Raw genomic sequence first — 23,516 nt, forward strand, 5'->3', positions numbered from 1 at the left:
TAATGAATGAATGCTATTATTGGCATACTTCCCCAATGGCTTATCTTCTAAATCTTTTTTTTTACTATGTCTTGAAAATAGACACCTTAATAACATTTTGCTTGATAGACTAGTTGGTTCTGGTTATGCTTTATATCTGTTTGATATGGATCCTCTTGGGTCAGTCATCCTGTTTCTTATCTCTAAATATTCGTGTGTATTTCATACAATGGCAATCTCTTTATCTAGTTACTTTTATGATAAAACATAAATCTTAATTTCAGGAGTGAGGTGTTTCTGTTAAGCTCAAAAGCTTATTTCAGTACTCTTATTTGGTGTTTATTTGTTTGGGGAACAGCAACAAATCCATTAAGCAAAACTTGTAGTGATAGCAATCCCTGGGGCACCAGGAAGAAAACATGGGAGCATGAAATCATTAATAATGTACTTTCATAATTGCAGTGTCTTCGGAGAACATTGTTGAACAAGACGTGGGGAATATTAAAAAAGTAGTATTTTTAAAACTGGTATTTTTAAAGTGCTGTCACTTAACATTGCTTTCTGCTGGTACTTTGTTAGATGAAGCATAGAAATCATAAATAACATTACTTAAATTGTAATGGGGAGAGAGAGACAGAGAGAGAGAGAGAAAGAATGTGGAGGAGAATTATAAGTCACTGCACAGTGAGTAAATTGAATACATTTATGCAGAAATCTGCCAGGCAGATGACAGCATTTGCAGGAATTGGTTCATCAGATAAGCACTGACACTTGGACGCATTCCTTTCCAGGTTTGCACTGTGAATCTGGGCCTTGTGAGGCTAGCAACCCTTGTGAGAATGGAGCTGCATTTAGTGAGAAAATGGATCTGGGAACATTTCCCCTTGGGTTCCAGTGCCAGTGTGGGAAAAGCTTTGCAGGTCCACCCTGCGAGATCATTGTCAGTGAGTGCAGTTCCAGTCCTGGCCTACACAGATATTGCTGTGACGGTGAGTTCCCTCAGTCAGTCACTGTTGTAATATTTGTAAAGCAATCTAATTTAGAACATGACATAGCAATAGGAAGGTCCACATATATAAAACTAGTTAGCTTCCCTTGAACATCAAATACAATGTGAATTGTTTCCGCTAAGTGCTGCTCTTCTGACAAATTTGTTTATATTTTTGTTCATTGCAATTGTAGAAAATGAGGAAATTTAATGAGATGCAGCTCTTATTTCTGGTTGTCAGAATTAACTATTTTTACAATCGATTTTAAATTGTAGAATATTAAAAGTAGTTATTTATAGGCATGAGAAAGTGTTGTTTTAAATGATATTTCAAATTATTATTTTAGCTCATATCTCTCTCTCTCTCACACACACACACACACACACACATACACACACACACACACACACACACACACACTTCTTCATGATGAAATAATATAAATTTATACAGGGAAAAGAATAAGGAAGAAAAGAAAAACATGTAAGTATGAAAAGGAAAAAAAGAGGAAAAACAAGAGACATAGAGTATTTAAACTCAGATTTTTATGTGGAAGTAATTATTTCTTTTTCTGAGACTCAGGAAAAACATGAAATGGCATTGCAACAGGATATAACTAAAAGGTATGATGAGGAAAACGTGAGCTGGAAGAGTCCACCTTCTTTTGCCTTATCTTACCTCCTTTAAAATATATTATTGCATAGGCCTTTAGTCAATGACTAAATAGTGAAAATAATATTATAAAAACTCATTTCAATAGAAAGTCATCTACATAATATTTATAAACAAAACTAATATAAATGCAGTGACTGGATTTTCTAGTATAAATCAAGAACCATTAGTGCAGGATAATATGCTTAGCATATATCTCAATAAAATGGTTATTAATTATCACTCAGCCACTTAATTAGCAACTTAAAGGTAGGAAAAAAATTCCCATTTTTTTGTTTCTTTGCTTTATGTGCTTAAACAATTATTTTTTGTGATGTCCATTTTTCCTGAATATCCAATTTAATTACCCAGGTTTTCTTATGGCACATAGATCATTTGCTATTTTTTTTTAGCCAAAATGATCAACATATTTATCTACAATAAAACACAGTTTATTTTAAGAACAATTTCTGTCTTTCAGATTCTTTGATAATTCAGTTATCCCTTTTTTGTTATTTGCTTTAAAAATAAGTAATCACTCATCTACTTATTATATAATAAGTAATTATATAATTATATAACAGCTATGATGAAAGTTAATGTGAGTCTAGTTGTTTGTTACTTGCCAATATGCATTAGTGTCCACACCTGAATTCTAATTATAAACATATTTTAATTATCATTATGGTTGATGGGACTCCACAATGTCTTAATGACATATTGTATGGCACACAGTTTTAATTTAATTTCTTAATATATATAATTCCATGTATAACATACAAAAAAGTATTAATTGACTCATCACAATAATTTGTTTAAAACTCTACTTATATATTTCTTAATTGTCTGCATTAAAAATAGATGCTATTTGAAAATATATAAGTAAAATGTTTTTAAAGACTACCAATTCTTGTGTGTCTTCCTTTCTCTTGCTATTGACTCTGGGCTGCCTTGTTTTTCTTAGAAGCCAGTTATACATGCTTACTTATGAGCAGCTACCTAAGTTCTACACATTGCATTGAAAATGTTGTTGCCACCTAGGACCTAAGTATTCACCGAGAGTAATACAGGTACATACACAGAGGCAGAGTGGGAGTGTAGATTACATGGTAAATCCTGGAGATAATGAAGACTCCAAGGACTGTCTACAAAGTAGCTATAAATCCATTCTTGCTCCAATGACAATTTATGCTGTCACCATTCCCCTGAAACATTTCAGATACCATTCTCCTCCCATAATTAATAATAATTTGATTATTTAAAAATATTTTACATATATGTGAAAACTTTTTAAATTAAAGTTCAAGTAGATGAATATCAGCTTTCAGATCACTATTTGAAATTTATTTTGCAATTTATTTTTTTAAACACAGAACTTTAAAAACCAGTTAACTTGTATATCGAACCTAAAACAAACTGACAAAGTTAATTGATGCACAAATTAGCTACTAAGTATAGGTTTTGTGTGCTGCCTCTGTCTTCAGAGAGAGTGAGAACAAAGGAAATTGCATATTTTTTATATTTTTGCAAACTGTTATCAAATGCCCATTGTAATTTTTCTTATTTCAAATAATTCTTCTTACTTCAAATAGAACTGAATAAGAGCAATGTAATAGACACTGCAGAAGACAGTGTAATAGAGTATTAAATATTGGAATGTGTGATCGAGTATTAAATATAGGAATTCACACTTTAAGGGTTTAAAAGTGCAATGCATAGATGATTACAGCATTTTAAGAGTAATTGGAATTACTATACCTGTACTATGATTAAAAGATTATAAAAGAGTTTTCTCTTCTTCGTTGGTTTCAGTGGTTGGTGGCCTTTCCTGCCTATGCAACCCAGGTTACGCTGGGCAGCGCCATGAGTGGGACACTGATGACTGTATCCTGAATGTCTGTGAGCACAATTCATCCTGCAAAGATCTGCATCTTGTTAGTATCCACTGATCTTATTAATATAGCTTACTGAAGAATAGCATAATTCAGCTCCTATAAACTCAGTGAAATTTTGTCTATATGTTATGTCCACATTCAAGTACACATATACATATTTCTTAAGGTTAGGAAACAAAAAGTTGAGCAATATTATTTTCTAATTTCACTGTGTTAAAAATATTCTATTTGCCACTCTTTACCAGTTGGTTTACATACTATATGACAAATAGGTTTATAGTTATCAGTGATTACTGAATTTCTATAAATTTTCAGAAATGCTTCTAAAAGTACTGTCTCACAGTTATTTGTTTTTACCTAACTCGAGATATTAAATTCTCGTACATAAATTCACTGTCATTCACTATCTTAACTTTTGCTGTGATTTCCATCGCGTGTTGAATACTCCATCATTTCCTTCATTCATCTGAGTTGGTGCTGTCCCTTCTGTACACATCCATTTGTCATAGCCTTTGTCACAAGCATGTGCCATTCTGCCTTAAATGAACTGTGACACAGTTGGCAAATCAATGGGATCCCCTCAGGCTCCTCATTTCTCAGAAAGCCTGACATAAAACACATCTAGTCAAGGTGGACTCACTCACTCACTGGCTTCAGAAAATAAATGACATACAACAAAAGTTAATGCTACAACACTGGTATAGGCTTATACTTTATTCTTTACAACAGAACTGATTTTTACAAAAAGACTACACTAGTTGAAGTTAGAAAGCAAGGCTTTCAAAAACAAGTGTTTTCATCAAAATATTTTGACTTTCGTTGGTGCTCTGACACTGTTTGTTTTTACAATGAAAGGATAATTTGCAGCAAATTGTTTCCCAGGAGGAAGGCAGATACCTAAAGGAATAATTATAACTAACATTTGAATATCCATGACCAGCACCAGGGATGATCCATAGGTTATTGAGCCTCTGTTCAGGAATGTGTAATTGTCTTGTTGCTTCATCTCCATTCATAACAAATGCATTATTTTAATCATGTTAATCTAATCCCAGACTCAGGGAACACATTATGAATGGGCAGGTGACACTACACTGGTCTCTGAGACAAAAGAACAGTTCTTTCTGAGGAACGATTACCTCACCTACACATAGGATGTAAGAGGTAGGTGTGTCCCTTTCTAGAACTTCTAACTTCTAGATTTTATACATATAGTTGCTGTTTTCAGGCCTCAGGTAGGTGCTTTGCAGTCTAATCTTGAGTGACTCTGAAGGTATCAGAGCTGCAAGATTGAGGAAACCAGCCCTTGGGTCCATTGTTGAACCCCTAAGTGAATTTTCCAGGGCCATCTCAAGAACTGAAACTATAAAATCATTATGACCTCTTGTTTAAAAAGACTGAGTTTCAGGTAAATTATCGAATGTGGCACATCTATGTATAATTGAGCTTTCTTTTTTATCCTGTGTCTTCAGCTGTAACTTCAAGTATAATAGTTTATTGTTAATAGAAAGAACTTTATACCCTAAAACATAGCATTCCACTTCTAGAGCTGACCACAACTTTTGTGTGTGACACTAAGCTAGATCATTTGACAAGTCAGGGGTTGCAACTTTAGAGGATGAATCATACCAAATAATAGAACATGCAAATATATTACTTTCTCCATTATCCATTTTCTAAATTTTCAGTAAGAAGCTAGTGAGATTAACTTTAGTATCAGCTGGAATTTTTGATGACTTTCTAGAAATCGTTAAAATAAGAATAACTGAGAAAGCAGAAAAGTTAAAAAATAAATCAAGTTCCCTACTAAATTTCAACTAGATTATCTATGCTACTAACTGATTAAAAGATGTTTATACATGAGGGGACTATTGAAAGTATCTAACATATATACGTACATATTTAAATATATATTTTTATCATATATCAATTTCAAGGAAAGAATTGTCATTGGATTTGTGATATCGTTTCCAACAGAAGTATTGTGAACACAAAGGTTTGTTTTAAAAAGTTAAACAATGTTCTAAGTATTTTGTAGCTTGTTGATATTGTGTCTGGGGCCCCAAGACCACCCTCGCATTTGATAATTCTCAAGAAAGACTACGAAAAATTGTTTTAGTCTTTCATAGTGTTTATTAAAATGAAAATTTATAGGTTAAAAAGAGAAAAAGGAAATGACCCAGGACCAAGTCTAAGAGAAACCTGGGACATGCTTCACAAGTGTTCAACTCTTGAAGTGACGTCAATAGTCTTTAAAAATCAGAAACAATGTGGGGCAACAGGTATGGGTGTTGCCAACCAGGGAAGCTCATTTACACGATGGTGTTCAGGGTTTTTATTGAGTATCACTCCCAAAAGCATGGAGGTCCTACATCACTGAGCTTCCCTGACTGGTCTCCCACTCCTGCAGTGGTCAACATGACACTGCTTTGACACATAGCCCCAGACCTGCAAAAATACATATGTAAAGGAAACTATACAGAGGGCAGATTTCTCAAAGGCAACCCCTAATCTACTTCAATGCAAGATGCATCCTCATCACCCTCAATAGGGCAGTAAGTTTGGATGTTGTATTGTGGTTTTTTTGTTGTTGTTTTATTTTGTTCCAAAATTAAAGTATGCAAAATAAAAAGATGCAGTTTTATACATATATATATAAAGGAAAGAAAGACTTCCAGCCTTAGTTACATCATTAGCATGATCTAGTTGGCATAATTGAAGGCATCAGGTTTCAAAGCAGCATTATCAGTCACAATATTCAAGGCCTCATAGGTTATGTCCCAGGAGCCAGTAAAGGTCCAGTCCTTTGTTCAGGATATTCAAGGTTTGAGTGCCCAAGCTTGCTCAGATAATTTTGTTACTCAGATATTTTGGTAAATATTGAATTTTGGTATTAGGACAAATGGTACATAATTAGAAAAACAACATATTTCATAATAATACATAAAACAAAAAATTATCCCCAAGACATTATATTAAATAGAATGGGCTAAAATAAAACTCATACTTTTGCAATAAAGCTTGAACTAGACATTATAGATGAAATACAGCAAGTTTCAACTTGAGGTTTATATTTTTTTGTTTTTACCAACTCACTGGTAAAAGATAAACCATGAAATGCTGAATGCTTTGTGTTGGAAGATGAAATTAGGAAGAGTACCAGTTTTCTAAAGAATATTTAATCCTGATACATAGAAAGCTGACTTTATTTCCTCTACAAGGCATTCACATTTGGCAAGAGTGAGCAGCCTGCCTGTTGCTGGACAGGACTCTGGACAAGCCCAGGCACTCCCACTCACAGGAGGCTTGTTGCTTCTCTAAGCTTGGTATATGTGTAGCTGTAAGTTAACCTTTTCACATATGCCACATTATCTTCTGATTATATGGCAGCATCATGATGTTGAATTTAGAATGTAAAGCAGAAAATTAGGAGACTTTGAAAGCACAATGAGAGGTTTTCCATAACAATGGGGCAATTTTCTTCTCTCCCTATTTTATGGCTCAGTAAACTTAAACAAACAAGGGGACTGGAAAAAATTGTTGAATGTTTATCAAATAATAAGATACAAATGTTAAAAAACAGGAATAGTGAGACTTAGTCCCTACTGTAACTGTCTTAGGTATATTTGAAAGTAACTATTTCTTCGTGGTTATTTAAATATGTATGATCAAATTAGTCTAGTATTTTCCCTCTCATTTTACTTTCATTTTCCTCTGTATCATACATGAATAATGAATGCTTAATTTTAATAACAGCAGGAGAAACAAAAATAGTACAATAGAACTAATATGTGGAAAGAACAAAGTTTTTATTCATAAACAACTGTATGAAAACTCATACAAATAATACTGATACACAGCAGATTTACATTTTCTCCTGAACACACCGTAGTCAAAACAAACAGGATGTATAAGTGTTCTAGTACTAAATAAATAAATAAATATTTTTTGCAACTGCATGGTTAGAAAATTCATGTCAGTCCTTTGAGATCTGTCTGTTTCCTCCGGTTCAGATTATAAATGCTAGGGTTGACTCAAATCAAAATTATTAGGACATAGTTCCTACAGTGTAGTTCATCTTGGCTACCACTAAAGTGCCTGTTGTGCCACCCCTTTGTCCCTTTTAAAGATAGGTTAATCTCTGCTAAATGATTCTAATCTGTGCATGCCAAATTTGACTCCCAGGACCTTTTCTGCTCCTCTACCCTCAAGTGCACAATGCTTAGCTAATTAGCGGTCAAGTCCCTATGGTTGGACAGTATATGCAATTGCAATCTGAAACCTCCAAGTTCTGCTCTGTCTCTAGGATTAAAAATTCCCTCTCAGCACACAATCCATCCAACTGCTCACTGTCATATTCTTCAACCTTCATTTCTTTCATGCCCTCCCTTTCCCTAAAGATTTGCTTAATCTCATTTGATGGAAATTAACACAGAAGTTCTGAGTCAGTGTCAGAGCTTGGGAAGGCCAGAATTTAAAACTCAAAGAACTGTTCCAACAATTTTCTGATGGAGAAAAGGAAAGAAATAATTTCTACAACCATGACAAAAAAAGGCAATGGTAAATTATATTCTTCACAATTTCCCTGTTACATAAAAAGGGGGCAATTTTTTTTCAGGCTCAAATGTCTTAGATGGTAAATATAACCTTTGTTATGACTATGTTACGTCTTAATAATGCATTTAAGTCATGGGTTTTATGGAATTTTGCCTGAAATAGCAAACCTGATAAAATGAGTTTTCCATACTCATTATTTAATATGTTTGAGTTAACTTCTTTTAAATTTAGAGTAACTTAAAAGGGTACAGAAATAATTTGGAAATTGTCTGAGTTTGACATGAATTTGCTGTGTTTTATAGCTATTCACTTAACTTATTTGAGTCATAAAATTAAAAAAAAGTTGTTATATTCACTCAAGTTCACTACATATTGTTTTATTTCATTGGACTACATAGCTTTGCATTTTACTTTCATACCATTATATATGTATACACATACACATATGAGCAATTGCCAATTATTGGCATTCCAATTGTATCAGTTTCTTCAATAAAATTTAAGAATTGAAATAATTTTTTTTAAACTACGGCATTGCCTTTGAAAATACACATGCTTAAAGAAAGCTGGGCATGAAACTCAGTAGCTAGGGTTCATGCTTAGGCTATGTTAACATATGCAAGACCTAGGTTCAATTCCCAGCATCAAAAGAACCAAAGGAAAGAAAATGAAACAGAAAAGTTATAAAGAAATTCATACAAAGGGAAAATTGCAACATTAAAACATGCACATATTTTGCATTCTTATTTTGTGTGTGGTCCAAGGACCTGATAACTTATGTCTTGTGATTTTGATGTGTAATTCTGAGAATCACTGGACAATGTATCTAGATGGCATTTCCTAGCTTTAAAATTTGATAATATTAAAGGTGGAACGTGGGGGTTTCTATTTCATGTGTACTGATAATTGAACATGATCTTATAAAGTACCTAAAATAGGGGAAAAAAAAAAGAATTATCTGAAAAGTCAAGAGTTTTAGCTTCTTCTTTTTAGCTTTTTATTTCATAGCATCTTCCTTTTTAAAATTCTATTCCCTTTTGAATTCATCCATATCAGAGATTTTTTTAAGACAAATGGAATGAATTCTAAACTTTGCATTCCACTCCTATTGTGAAGTAGATATTAATATATTGTTTTCTCCTCACTGTTGTAATAACTTAGTGAAGTGACATTCTCCCTATATATTGACATTTGCTACTCAGAAAATCAGTGCATGAAATTATAGCTTCTCTTAGAGACTTGGTATAATGTTTGAAATCATTTTGAGAATATTAAAAATATTCAATGATTGATTGATTTTAATTTTATCCCAAATGTTCAGTTGTCTGTTGATTAAATTGAGTACTTGCAACATCTTTAGCAGTGAATATATAGCCAAAACTTTAATCTAAATTTTGATGTGTTAACTGAGAACCAGTCTCACAGTTAAAAGAGGCACTGCAGTGACTGGGTAATGCAAAACAAGGTCCTTTGGTCCTGGTCATTCTAAACACCATACTTTGCTTACACAAAATTAAAATCTGACTACAATTTAGTGCTCAGATAGCTACGTCTATTACATAGGTCCTAATTTTAAGAATACATTGAGAAAATTTAGGGTTGCATTTATTCTTATGGTTCATGACAATAGGTGTCACTTTTCTACCCTTTCTACAGTTCAATAGAGAATATTTTTGTCTATGAAGACCAGACTAACACAGAATTTTAGTTCTTTCATCTCATGATCTATACGATCTTTTCAACAAGTTCCTGTCAATTGTCAGTTTAAATCATGGTTATTATGCCTATCTGAAGCAACCCCATTTCTTTCCCTCAGATCTGCTTTTTGGAATCTATGTTTGCTCTGAAATGGATAATCAAATTTTGAGGGATTATGTACAATGTAGAGGTAAACAGAATCTGAGAAAAGACTTGTTGATCCAACTGAATAAACAAATAAATGAGCATTAATGCTTTAGACTTCTGAAATCTATTTTGGAAGCTCAGACATATTTTTCTTTCTTTCCTATTCCAAGATTCATTACAGAAAAGAGAGGTTTACAGATGGTTGAATTTCGAGGCTTAAGAAATACATGGAGCAGTATTGAATTTAATAAATATTGTGTGAGAACATAACAGATCAGTGGGAGGAATTTTCCATTTTCAGATTCTCTAATAAAAATGGACAGTTCCTAGAAATTGTCTAGTTTAAAAAATTATTTAAAAGGAATTGAATACCATTTTTATTGCCAATATTAGTGGAAAAGCATAAATGAGTGAATTTGCTCATTTTCAAAGAATTATGGGGCTAATTAAGCTTAAGTTCATTTCAAAATAAACATTTTACTTTTGTATTATTTGACTAACTATAATTGTGACTCTTTTCTGGACGATTTATTTCAGAGAAACCAGTGGGAGGTTACAGTCCCCAGTAGCTGTTTTTTCCTAGAAAACATTTTTTCTGCTATTTAGATGTATGACATTTTTAAGTCTTTATAAATTGTTGCCCAGACTGCTATTCAGTGGGCATTGTGTTCACATATTATTATAAGAAAATCAGAAAAATATAAAACAAAAAACATATTTTCCTTCAGGATAACAGGTTTTCTTCAACAATTATAAACCGACAACCACACCTTTCAGAGAGTAGTAGATCCTTTATCTCCTTCAGTAAAAAAACTTGATTACTCATTTCCAATTCATTCCAACTTTCCCTTTTTCTGTAAAGGTTTTATCCAAAGTGAAAAGTCCAAGAAATTTAGGCTAGAAAGTGGATAGATATGTGTAGAAATAAACTTATGTGCAAGAGTACATGTATCCATGTATACATATACACAGAAAAAAGAATACAAGTGTTCTATAGTCATCCAAGATCCATTCTAAGTCAAAAAGAAATTTAGTGTTTTGTAAAACAAGTTCTGGAACTGAAATCAGTTGCTTCATACTATGAAGTTGTCTTGTTTAATTAATAGACTGTGTGTATATATGTATTATATATATACATATATACACATATATATGATATATATTTATTTTGCATTAATTAGAGCTAGGAAATAAATAGCCTATATCTTTAGATTGATGAAGAGCCTTGGTTGGGAATAATAGTCAGTGGTATTGTGTTTATAATGGAATGGTTAAACTTGTAGTATGCACTTTAATATCAAAAGGATGAGTTTTGAAGAGAGTTGGGTTTGAGATAGACAGCTTTTGCCCTCATTAACTGTGTTACCTCAAAAAAGATACTTAACCTTCTGTGCCTTATCAGTTCGATTTAATAAAGAATATGTTAACGGTACATAATTTTTAGAATTAAGAAGATTAAATACAAAATGATTCATGTCTTTTACTTCATGTTAAATCTGTAACATAGTGCTTTCCACATAAAAAAAACAACTAGTAAGGTCAGTGTGGTGGCACGTGCCTGTAATCCCAGGAACTTAGGAGGCTGAGGCAGGAGATCTAATTTTCAATACCAGGCTCTGCAACTTAGTGAGGCCCTAAGTAACTTAGTGAGAATTTGTCTCAAAATAAAAAATAAAAAGGGCTGAGAATGTAGCTTAGTGGTAGAGTGCTTCTGGAATCAATCCCCAGTACACAAAACAAACAAACAAAAACAACAACAGCGAAAATAAAACAAAACAAAAACAGCCACAAATAAAATATATCTCATGCTGAGTGATGACAATAATCATAACCTTGCTGATGATTTTAACTCCAATAAAAACAAACGTTTTCACTGAGTAGAGCTGAAACTCAAACTGAGTTTCAAAGCCGGATACTTCACTCAAACAAGTAGAACTGAGTTACAATAAACTGTGATTCATTAGTTTTTTGTTCAAAATAATTTATTTACTGACCATTTAATTTCATTATTGATACATTCATACATTCCTTTTATGCAAAATTTACATGTAATATGAATGCTAAATCACCACTACTGTTTCTAAGAACATAAGAGCATTATGGATTTGCCTCGGGGATTTTGATTTAGTAAAGAGGAGGTGAGGTCGAGCCACTGTATTTTTAAAATCTTCACCAGAGGATCCAGGTGCAGAGCCATATGTATATATGAATGCTAATTTCTACATATATACATGTATATGTATGTACATATACTTATCTACATGTATACATATACATATATGTTTATATATATATATATAAATGCTAATTTATATATGTGATGGCTAACATTGCATTATTTTATCATAGTTTTTATCATGAAGCACTGGTTCCTGTTCCTGTGGGTGAGTATAATGCTTACTTTAATTTCTTTTTTTCTTTTTTTACTTTTAAACTTATATCATCAAGGCTGAGTTAGACAGTGGCTGCAGCATAATAGTTTGCCAATAAGGAGGGAGAATAGAGAGAGAGGGAAGGAGAATACAGAGTCAGATTTTACTTACATTTCTTTAACTGTTTTAAAATTTCTCTCATGGAATGAAAAGCCCACAGTCTAGACTCATGCCTGCATTCCAGACATTTAGCAGATGCTGATAACTTCTCTTTGACATGATCTCAGCCTGTTGGGAATCTTAGGTCATCTTTTAAGGCTTGCGGTAAGATTGCTACATTTCTACTGAAATGTTCTGAATCTGATAGACAAAAAGCAGAACACCATGGCCTGATCCTTCTCCCTTCAGGTATCCAGCCTTTAATCTGGTTAACTCCACCTAAATCTTATCAGTGCTACAGTCTTCCAGGTCAGATCCCCTGATTTAAGTTGCTGGCCTTTTCTGCCCTCTCAGAACAAGAAAATCTCTGTTGGTCTAACTGTTGTGCTTAAAAGACTAAGAACAAAATTCTGCCTTCCATACTTAAGAAAGTTTGAAATGAGAACTCGGAAGACACAAATATGATTGGTATGAATATAAATGTGGATAAGTATGTGAACATAATTAAGTAGAGATATAGAAACAAGTATAGAGGTTGTTACTAATTCTGATTCTATAAAATACACAATTATAAACTAGTTGCACATCAAGAAGTACAGATATAACAGTTCTGTAGTATGCTTTTTCAGGACACCATTTATAGTTCACTGATGTATCAAGAAGATATTTTGCAGAGAAAAATGTGAGGTGGATGGAGACGTAGCAGTTTTCTCAGGGTGGCACAATAAACTCAGCAGAGTTAGAACAGGTTACTGATCACAAACTTCCCTCAAGATTCCCTTTGTGTCCTAGGCCATGCTATACTAGTGAAAGGATCAGAGCTTGAATTCACTGCCCTTCGGTATTCACAAAATTGGGGTTGGGGCAAGGATTCCTAGACAAACCAGTATTTCAGAGGCTCCACAACACAGCTGAATCACCACTGCTGTTTCTACGAATATAAGAGTATTATGGATTTGCCCTGGGGATTCTGATTTAGTAAACAGAAGGTAAGGTTGAGACACCGTGTTTTTAAAATCTTCACCAGAGAATCCAGGTGCAGAGCCAAATCACAGAAATATTAGACTATACACATTCTCTAGATTGTATAAAGAACAGTGATTTATGTTCATAAACATGTTTATGAAGCTCTTGGCACCCAGCTGATGCTAATCTGTGGGTAGTTTGCACTGAGAAGTGTAGGAAAGAGTCTACCATCAGGTGACAGGACCCACTCACAGACACTGAAATATATACGTAAGTTTCTCAGTTTCTTAATGACTAAAACTTAAGAGAATTCAGAGCAAGAATTTTAAAATCTAAATTTTGAATTTAAAATCTAGGACTACAATAAAGAGGATGCAAAGTATCCCTTTCTCGCATATGGGAATATTTTAAGGAAAAAATATTTCCCTCATCCAAGTTTTGGTGACCAATTCCAGGCAAGAAGTGGCTTTTAGAGGAAACTGATGTGGAAAGAACAGGTAGACCATCTAATAGATTTTGTTAACACTGGCTTAAAAGGCTAAAGGAAAAATGTAGTTTTATGGAATGATATTCCAGAATGTACAATGTTTATGATTTGAGGACTGGGGATGTGTTTCAGTGGTAAAGTACTTGTCTAACATGGGTCTGATCCCTAGCACTTTGGCAAAAAAACAAAAAAGTGTGTGTGTGTGTGTGTGTGTGTGTGCATGCGCGCATATATCATGGGATATAAAGAATTTGAGAACATGATGCCAATATTTTGCTATTCAGCTAAGATTTTCCTTTGTAATTTTCAACAGAATCTGTAGGTATAAATTATCTGCAAAATAAACTGAATCCTTAATGCTACTATTCAAGGAATCTTACCGAAGCTTGGAAGTAAACCAGAACTATAAGGTCATATAAATTAGTAATAAATAGGCATTTTAGTCACAGAAATGCAGCAAGAAACTTGAAGTTTCTGGGTGAAGCTGCACTGGACCTAAGAGAGACTATGGGGCAAGAATGTTGATCCTTAGGCTTTTAGACTAGTTACTAAAGTAAAATTTACTACCGAATTAAAAATATACTACTGGAAAATAATTTGTACTCTTATTAACTTGACAGCTTTTCTCTTTGATAGGAGATTCAGCTCATTAAATTAGAAGCTACTGACTAAAGTAACTGGAATAGGTTATAGCCAAAGAATTGAGCACTCAAAAGTGTTTAAAGCTTGGATCAGTTTATCCCACTGCCTACTACTAGGGAGTAGGAAAGGAGTTTGAATTATCCTCTGTTATTGCAGTTGAATACATTTCAGAACTTATGCATGGTGTGATTTTTATGCTTGATTGGTGAGAGAATCAGAAATAGCCAGGATACAGAGCATGAGAAGCACTCATGGAATGGGGTGGAAAATTGAGGAAAATCCAGCAATAGGCACTAAAAGGACATTTAGAGTTGGTGATGGTGTCATGGCATAGGAGAAGTTTAATACGAAATACACAGTAGTACAGATGGTAACTGCAACACCATGTCTTCACAGCAGGTATTTTTATTCCCTGGCCACAGATTTCATACTTCAGAGGGTTGGGAGTATGTCAAGTGAATGGCCTCAACCTCGTAACTTACCCATGAGGTGAGGGTAAAAAGCATTATTTATACAAAGTACAGCTCAATTGCGAAAACTACTTACTTAGGAAAAGCATTTTCAATAAATAATATAAATGAACAAAATTCCTCAAAATTTGACATCTAAGATGTTTCACTAAATGTACTATACACAAGAATGAATCATTTTTATAACAGGTAAATATTCTAAACTATCATACTTTAATTCAAATTAGTCAGAAATATGTTTTTAATGGTAAACTAGAAATTTACCAAAACTTTTAATTTTAATTTAAAAAATTTAACTTAGCAGGAAAATGTCACAAGAAAAAAATAACTGCCCCCAGCTTCTTTTGTATTGAGAACTATTATAATATGCTGATAGTCAAACATCAAAATATTCCAAAGATTTGAAATTTTTTTTAAGGATATGGTATCAATGCTACATTTTAGCCATTAGGAAATTTACTTCTGCTGTGTTCTAGAAGACAAAGAAAGAAAACAAATCTTTTGAGATTTTGCCAATCCAATTGGCAGATGTCACCAAATTTCTGTCATTGATCATCATTTTTTCTCTTGTCTTGAGTCTGACCAATGAGAACAAATGTATCAGTGATTACAATAAAATTTTGGTCTGATTTTAAAAAATATATTTTAACATCCTGGGGCAAATTGCAAACATACTTTTAAAAAAATCAAATTTTCACTAAAATACAAAACAAAATATAAAATTTATGTGACAAAAATGAAAAGGAATACAATATGCAAACCACTTTCAATTTATTATTTATTGTCCAATTATATTTGGCCTTTCTAATTATTTTAAAAGAGGACACTTGGAATTAATACAGTCCTTAACTCATAGAAATAAAAATTTAAAGCTATACTATAATAATATCATTATAATTTCTGCATAGATATCTGTGAAACATTATAGGAATAAGCCAATGAAGTATTAGTAAATTTTAAAAATTATATAGGATAACCTTTGGAATACACATTATATAGGATCTTCCAATAACTGAAGACAGCTATTATTTTAAAATTAAGTAAATTTATTTTGTATTACATTCCCATTCTCCTTTCTGTGAAAAAGAGTGCATGCTACATAATAAATTGGTGTAATACAGAAAACTGTACTGCTATATGCATATATATGTATAGAATTTCTTTGCCATTTGATATTTGAGATTATAGAAAAAAGACAAAGAAGCAAAGCATTTAGAATAGTTTTCTATTGATTAATGAACCTAGAATCTACTTATAAAGCTTTTTCTTGTTTCTCTGTATTCTCTTTTCTTGTTTTTAAATTATGCTTCTACTTTTTTCTTTAGTTGTTGATTGGTCTTTATTTTATTTATTTATATACAGTGCTGAGAATTGAACCCAGTGCCTCACACATGGTAGGCAAGTGCTCTGCCACTGAGTTACATCCCCAGTCCCCAAAAAGAACTCTTGATGCTATGCCCTGTATTTTCTTTTAATCAAATTATTCTTTATCATAATGGAAATTGACCTCTGCCTTAATATCGTTGTTGGTGAAATCTAAACTGGCAAAAGTCTTTATTTGCCTCAACCTTGGGAAGTAAAACAAACAGAATAGGGAAAATTACATGAAAGAGTCACCCTTGTGATAATGATAAACAAACATTTGTCTTAGTAAAAATGGATGTGACATGCATGTAGAAAGCTGAGATGTAGAGCCTAACTGAATTCTGGAAAAATGTGATAAGCAAGAAAAGCTTAAGAGAGCAGATTGTTGGACAATTGGGACAGAACAGTAATATATTCAACAAATTAGGGAAGGCTCCGACAGTAATTTTTTAATGTAAATTATTTGAATCCACTTTTAAAATCGTATTTTAAGTAATAAAAAATAATTATATATATTTATAGGGTACAAGATGATGTTTGATATTTTTATAGTTATGAATTATTAAATAAGATTAGTTAACAAACCCATTGCCTCACCTCACATACTAATAATATTTTTATGGTGATAACATTTAAAAATCTTCTGTTTAGGCTATTTTAAAATTTACAATCCATTATTTTTATCATAGTCACCATTCTGTGCAAAAAATCACTAAGGCATATTTGATCTAGTTAAAATTTTGAACCCTTCGATTGACATCTGTCTTTTCCCCATCCACCTTCCCTCCCCCAACCAGCCTTTGTTAACCCTCATTCTACTTATTTTTTCCTATGAGTACAACTTTTTAGATTCCACATATAAGTGATGTCATGTAGTATTTGCCTTTCTGTGCTTGGCTTATTTCATTTAACATAATGTTCTCCAGGTTGAACTCAGTATTAAAAATAATTCACTCTACATTTGATCTAGAACATAAATTCAATCAAAGATTGCCAGATTTAGCCACCAAAAATACAGATGCTCAAAGAGTCCATGAGACATACTTATTCTAAAAAATCAATTTTATCTGAAATTCAAATTAACTGAATGTCCAATAGTTTATCTAACAACCCTCATTCAATCAACCCATATTTTAGAGAAATTTATATATGAATCATCATATATACCTCGTGGGCTTTAATTAGTCAGATAACAAAATAATTTGCCACGTCTTGTTGTTCATTCAGTTGACATTTTGGAAAGGATAAATTCTAGCCCCAAGCAAAGTCATAACATATCTATAGGTGAAGACCTTTCACAAGCTCCTGGCAATGTTTTTACAAAGATTATCTTTAGTGGCTGGCTGTGTCTGTTCTCAGTGGTGACCTATAATTACATAGGTTCAATTGCCACCAACGTCTGTCCTGCATCTGCATATTCATTAGTCAAGAGACATTTCTTCTCACATGTATGCAAAAGAACTTACCAGAAAATAAATATATGTGGTGTTAAAGGAAGCCACAATGTGTACTTATTTTCTGATCTTGAAGAATAGATTTTTACCCTCTGAATGTTTAAAATAAATGCTATTTATTATTTGCTCATTAAAGGGAGAATATTAAAGATTCTTAAAAATCTGAAATGTTCATAAGTCAGGAAAGAAGAAATTTTGATATCTGCTACCAGAAACTTGTTTGGCTACAATGGGAGTGATGGAAGGATGAATGAAAATAAAACCTGAATGACATCACAGGGAGGAGCTCACCAGAAAAATAGACCCTGCGCTGCAATGTAGCAGAGAAAAGGTTCACATTTCTGACATCTTACAAGTCGTAATAAACCGGTTTGCAAGAAAGCATATTCATTTCCAATTTAAAACCTTGTCTCTTTTTGCAATAATATATGGCTAGCTAATAATTTTTTTATGTTTTGGAGTAGTTTCATTGTCTTGTTTTTCTTGTATACCAAAATTGATTATTCTACAGAGAACTGAGCTTCCTGTTATAATTTTGTCAATAACTCTTTAATAACGTTTTAAAGTCTGGTTGTAAAATTAATACATGTTCTTTTGTAGGCAGTTAAGACAGACAGGGAAAAAGCAATTAAAAAGACAGAACCAAAACTAATCTACTAGCTAAACAGTCATAATCAGTAGATAGTGCTTCAAAAAACTGCTGGGAAAAATCTTACAAATACCTTTTAGTTTTGAATTGACATTTTGATAACCTATCTATTCCTTTAGAAAATAAGTTGTCCAGTGGTATCATCAGTCCACAACAGGGTCATCCCTTCTACATGACTGAAAGAGTAAGAACAAGGGTAGTTTATCTGGAAGTATAGCACCGAATCTGACCTCAGAAGTCTAATTTGGATACCATTAAGTGGTTTATAATTGTTAAAGTTTGGATTATTTTTCAAAATTTAATAATAAGTCAATTTCATGTAAGAATCAAGATTTTTCAAGATTTTTGACTTCTTTAAAATAATCAAATAGGATGAATCCAGGTCAGGTTCTAATACAGACAGAACTCCTGGAGTTGAGCAGTCTCTACCTGCTTAGCACTCTATACTTCTTCTATGACTAGATCAGGAGATCTGATGCCACCTGTCTAAAACCTGGAACTATATGCCTCAAAGAAAAGGAGACTTTTGACCAATACTGTCACTTTATCTCATGGTTTTATGAGCTGTTTCTTTAAAGAGTGGGCTACAGTATTTCTCTAATCAAGGCTCAGATAGTGAGAAATCACCACCAATTAGAATAAAAAGCATGGTACAAAAGGAGTAAAAGAAAAGAAAATGTTTTGTACCTGATGGAACAGCAGCATGTTCACTTTTCATCAATCTCATTAACACTAGTACTGGGAAAAGAAAAAGTAGGAGGGATCCTTGAATAGGCTTCATAACATCAGTCTATCTTTTAATTAATGATTTAAAATTTTATGAACAGTAGTTTATATTTTTTCATCTTTTTTATGTTCAAATGAACATCTTTTATGAGTGGAAACATTTAAGTACAGTTTTGTGTGGCAATAATGGTGTTGGTGAAGATTCAAATGAGTGAGTCTGTATCTATTTATTATCTATTTATCATGACATAAATAGCTCATATACTTCCACATTTCTTATATTCACACTGAAATATGAGTAGATTAATTGACATAATGCAGTTATCTATCTTTTTTATGTTTTCACTAGATAAAAAGTGCACTCCACTGAGACAGTTTCAGTTAATTAAGTCACTCTTACTTCATATTGTACATTATTCTATTTAGGCAGGATAACAATCCTATTGACATTTTGCCCACGGATGACCTCTTTCAAGCTAATTCCTATTCAGTTGTTCTCTGAAGTAAATCAAAAGATGAAGTGTAATATGAACAATTTATCTTTTCAAGGATTGAGAATATCAATGTGCAGGAAAAATAAAACTGATATGAAGTTCATAATGTTATAAAACAAGAACCATTTAATCCAAGATATCTATTTATTTAATAGATTTACGTTTGCCATTCATTTCTCTGGCACTGGCAAGCTTCACAAGGATTTCTAAAAAGCAATTTCATATATTATATATATATATATATATATAAAATTTATATTATTTCTGGAAAACTAAAGAATAAAGATTCTGTACAAAATAAAATGATTATAATTTTTAGTAAATATATCTTTGGGTCTTATTAGACAATTAATAATTTACAAGTATATCGGCAACTCAAGAAAGTAATTAGAATTTTTTGTATAAGTTATAAGAATATCTAATATTTTCTAAAATATCTATCAACTCTAAAAATAATAAACCCACTTTAAATTATTAAGAGTTAATAAAATTAAGTGTGCAAAAATTCTTCCAAATCATTTTTAAAGACACAGATATCCAGGCAGGCTGAATCTGTCAGCTATGTAATCAGTATAGGGAGCCCATTATAATCTATTCCATGTCCCTAACAAGTCAAACTTTTTTTTTTCTTTATTTTGATATAATGGGGAATGAACTCAGGAGTACTCTACCACTGAACTGTATCCCCAGACCTTTCTGTTTTTGATTTTGAGACAGTTTTGTTAAGTTACCCAGATTGACCTGGAGCTTGTAGACCTCTTACCTCAGCCTACTGAGTAGCTAAAGTTACAGGCATACTCCACACTGTCCAGCAATGAGTTGAACTTTTGCTAGTAGATCCCAATTTCCAAATTTCTTTGTTTTCTATCTCCTCTCAATAAAGTGTTATGTTCATGTATTTCCAAAACATGAATTATTTATAAATTACACTTATGACATTTGGCTAATAGAAATTATTAAAATATACACAGAAAAATATAAACTTTATAATGCATTAAATGAAGAAAAATTATTTATTATTAATGTAAAATTTTGGTGTACTTCAAAGTTATTTAATTGATTCACGAATATAGTATATTTAAATGAAGTTTGTCTTCCCTTTTGTATTCTTGAATTAATTCTGCATAGTAATTTAAAATTTTGGTTCTTATTTCAATGTATTTAAATACTTGATTCAAAGAACTGATCAATATGAAAAGGGTACTATGAAGAAACATATAGCTAAAAATGGAAACTGGATAACAATATACATGTTTACTAAATTGTTATATTTACCTTTAGCTTCCCCTTTAATTATGAGAATTCTGTAAATAGAAAGGAGGATACTGCTGCTGGTCTGGTCTTATTCTCTATTTCACTTTCTTTTGCTACAAGTACTGTTGTGGCCTGATGTTTAAAAAGGTTACTCTTCCTACAGGGAAGTGCCTTATTTATTTATTTATTTGTTTTTGTATTTCTTTATTTATATTGAATTCTTTGGTGATACAGTGAAAGCATCTGATTATAGCTCTAGCCTGGTGTATTGGTTCATTTTGTGTTGCTATAACAAAATACCTGAGATGAATGCTTTATTTAGAAAGTATGTTGATTTTGATCATAGTTCTGGAGTTCTAAGAGCAGGGAACTGGCATCCTGGTGAGTTCCTTTCTGGCTATGTCACACCTTAGCAGAGAAACAGAAAGGGAAATAGCCACATGAAGAAGTCAAGTTCATGGAATGTCCTTGCTTTCTTTCAGTCCACTCTCATGAAAACTAGCTCCTATAGATCAGTATTAAGTCTTTCACAGGGGAAGTGCCCTACGGTCCATTTCCTTATATCAGGTCCCACTTCTTAAAGGTCTGTTACCTCTTAATCCCACCACATTGAGGACCACACCTCTAGCACATTGAAGTTTTAAGGGATCATCCACATCCGAGTTATAGAACATGGTCTCAAACTCTCTGCTCCATCTGGACATAGGTCCTACTCCTTATCTTATATATCCTCTTCTAATCCAAAGAGGAAACTCTGGAGAAATTCCTTTGAAAGCTGCTCCAAATTTTGTCTTCAATTTTCTGGATTCTACTAATAAGATAGAAATTTTTAAAAAGTAGTTAAGGTATTGTGTATGGAGCTGTGGTCCAACCTTCCACAGGCTCTACAACTGTGGTGAAATTAGATCGTGTATTTCTACATACAATATCTGACAAATATTGTGAATTTCATGGGCATAGTAATAGACAGAAAGGCTATTTTTTGTGAGGCTCTCAGGAAAACTTAAAAATTATATTTATATAAATATTTTAAAAGTACATAAGGTTTTATGTGATTAAGGTGAAGGATATGTGACAACAGTAGTGTGTCCAATTCTAGAAGAGTCTGCTTAGCCTAGGAAGAAACATTATATGGAGGTAGGTGTGGCTGGGTGGGCAAATAAAATAGAGTGGATTTGCTCAGAAAGAAGGTGTGGAGACAGCTATGGCAGACTTCAAGGTAAAGACAGTTCATGACTTTGAAAAGGAAGAAAGTTAATGTAGAACTTTGAATAAAGGGACAAACTATGACTCATGTCATATCTTTTCCTGAGTTCATTTCCTCCTTCACTCTCCAGTTCTGTAGGTTCAGATGTCCCTTTTCCCCAGGTAAGCTCCTGGAGGGCTAAGATCACTTACCATTTTTGAATCTGTAGAGCCTACTGCATTGACTAAAGTAGATGCTTGATGATTATGTGCTGAAGAAATAATTTGGCAAGTGGAGAAAGGTTTAATTCTGAAACAGGAGTGTGATAGGAAGAGCTCTGCTCTGAATCTCAGTAGATCTGGGGTTTCTCTTTCAGGAATATTGGCTTTGTGACCTTAGGCCATTTCTGTAATTATTTAGTCATCCATCAAACTGTTTTCAAGTGAATTTCATGATCGAATTGTGGCGTTTCTTAACTTCTCTGGGCCTTATTTTGTTTCTGTGTTTGTTTTGTTTTACAGTAGAACTGTGCCTGCCTGGAAAGTCTATTCAAAGTACCCTGTTCTAAATTAAGGACACAGTGAGCCTCCAGGACTCCTGGTCCTAACTCGATCGAATAGACCATTTCACAAGTATTTTTAAATAAAATTGAAGAATACAAACTGCATCCAACTATTAAAGCCTTAGGCCTGTTGAGAAATCATTAGTTTTATAAAACTTTAAAATGACTTTTCCCATTCTGTTTGATACTACTAATGATCTTGAATCTATTTTTCCCCTTATAGTCTTATATTGTCTGATTCATAAAACTTAACAAGGCATATACAACATATAAACTTACATCACTCTTCAAAATGAAGGAGACAGGGACACATTAAAATATATTTATCAATGCGGCTTCATTAAAGCAACTTTATTTGTTACCACCAGATAGGCTTTGATATGAATTCAGCCACTAATTATTGAAATATGCATTTAATAATCCATGTTTCATTAATAATGTACCATAAAAATAAAGCATATAAAGGAATGTATGATATATTTATTGTGGCATTCTACAGAATTATCTTGAGGCTACAGACTAATTTAAAATATGATTATTCTTATCACATATTCTGAGCTATTTCATGAATACAGCCATATATTCTATTCATGACCTAGCTTTAACTTGACTTCTGAAATTTTCCTGCACTATTTTAATGCCTGAAGGGAGTATGGTGAGATTTAGACTAAGATCATTTCTGCATAATCATTGCATATTATTGTGGCATGTTGAAATAATAATAAAATTTATCATTACCATCTTTTACATGAAGGGAAAGAAAATCTCACAGTATATTTTTTACTGTTGTTTATTACAAGAAGAAAAATATTTT

At 32.7% G+C, this 23,516-nt stretch overlaps 1 protein-coding gene across 1 annotated transcript in view; it reads left to right on the top strand.

Annotated features, from left to right (window-relative positions):
* Eys (eyes shut homolog) overlaps positions 1-23,516 on the top strand; it is a 1,705,088-nt gene that overhangs the window by 455,103 nt on the left and 1,226,469 nt on the right. The window contains 1 exon segment of the mRNA XM_047559194.1: positions 3,432-3,553. Within this exon segment, the coding sequence (XP_047415150.1) occupies positions 3,432-3,553 (122 nt within the window).

The sequence above is a fragment of the Sciurus carolinensis genome, chromosome 7, assembly GCF_902686445.1.
Source record: "Sciurus carolinensis chromosome 7, mSciCar1.2, whole genome shotgun sequence".
NCBI lineage: Eukaryota > Metazoa > Chordata > Mammalia > Rodentia > Sciuridae > Sciurus > Sciurus carolinensis.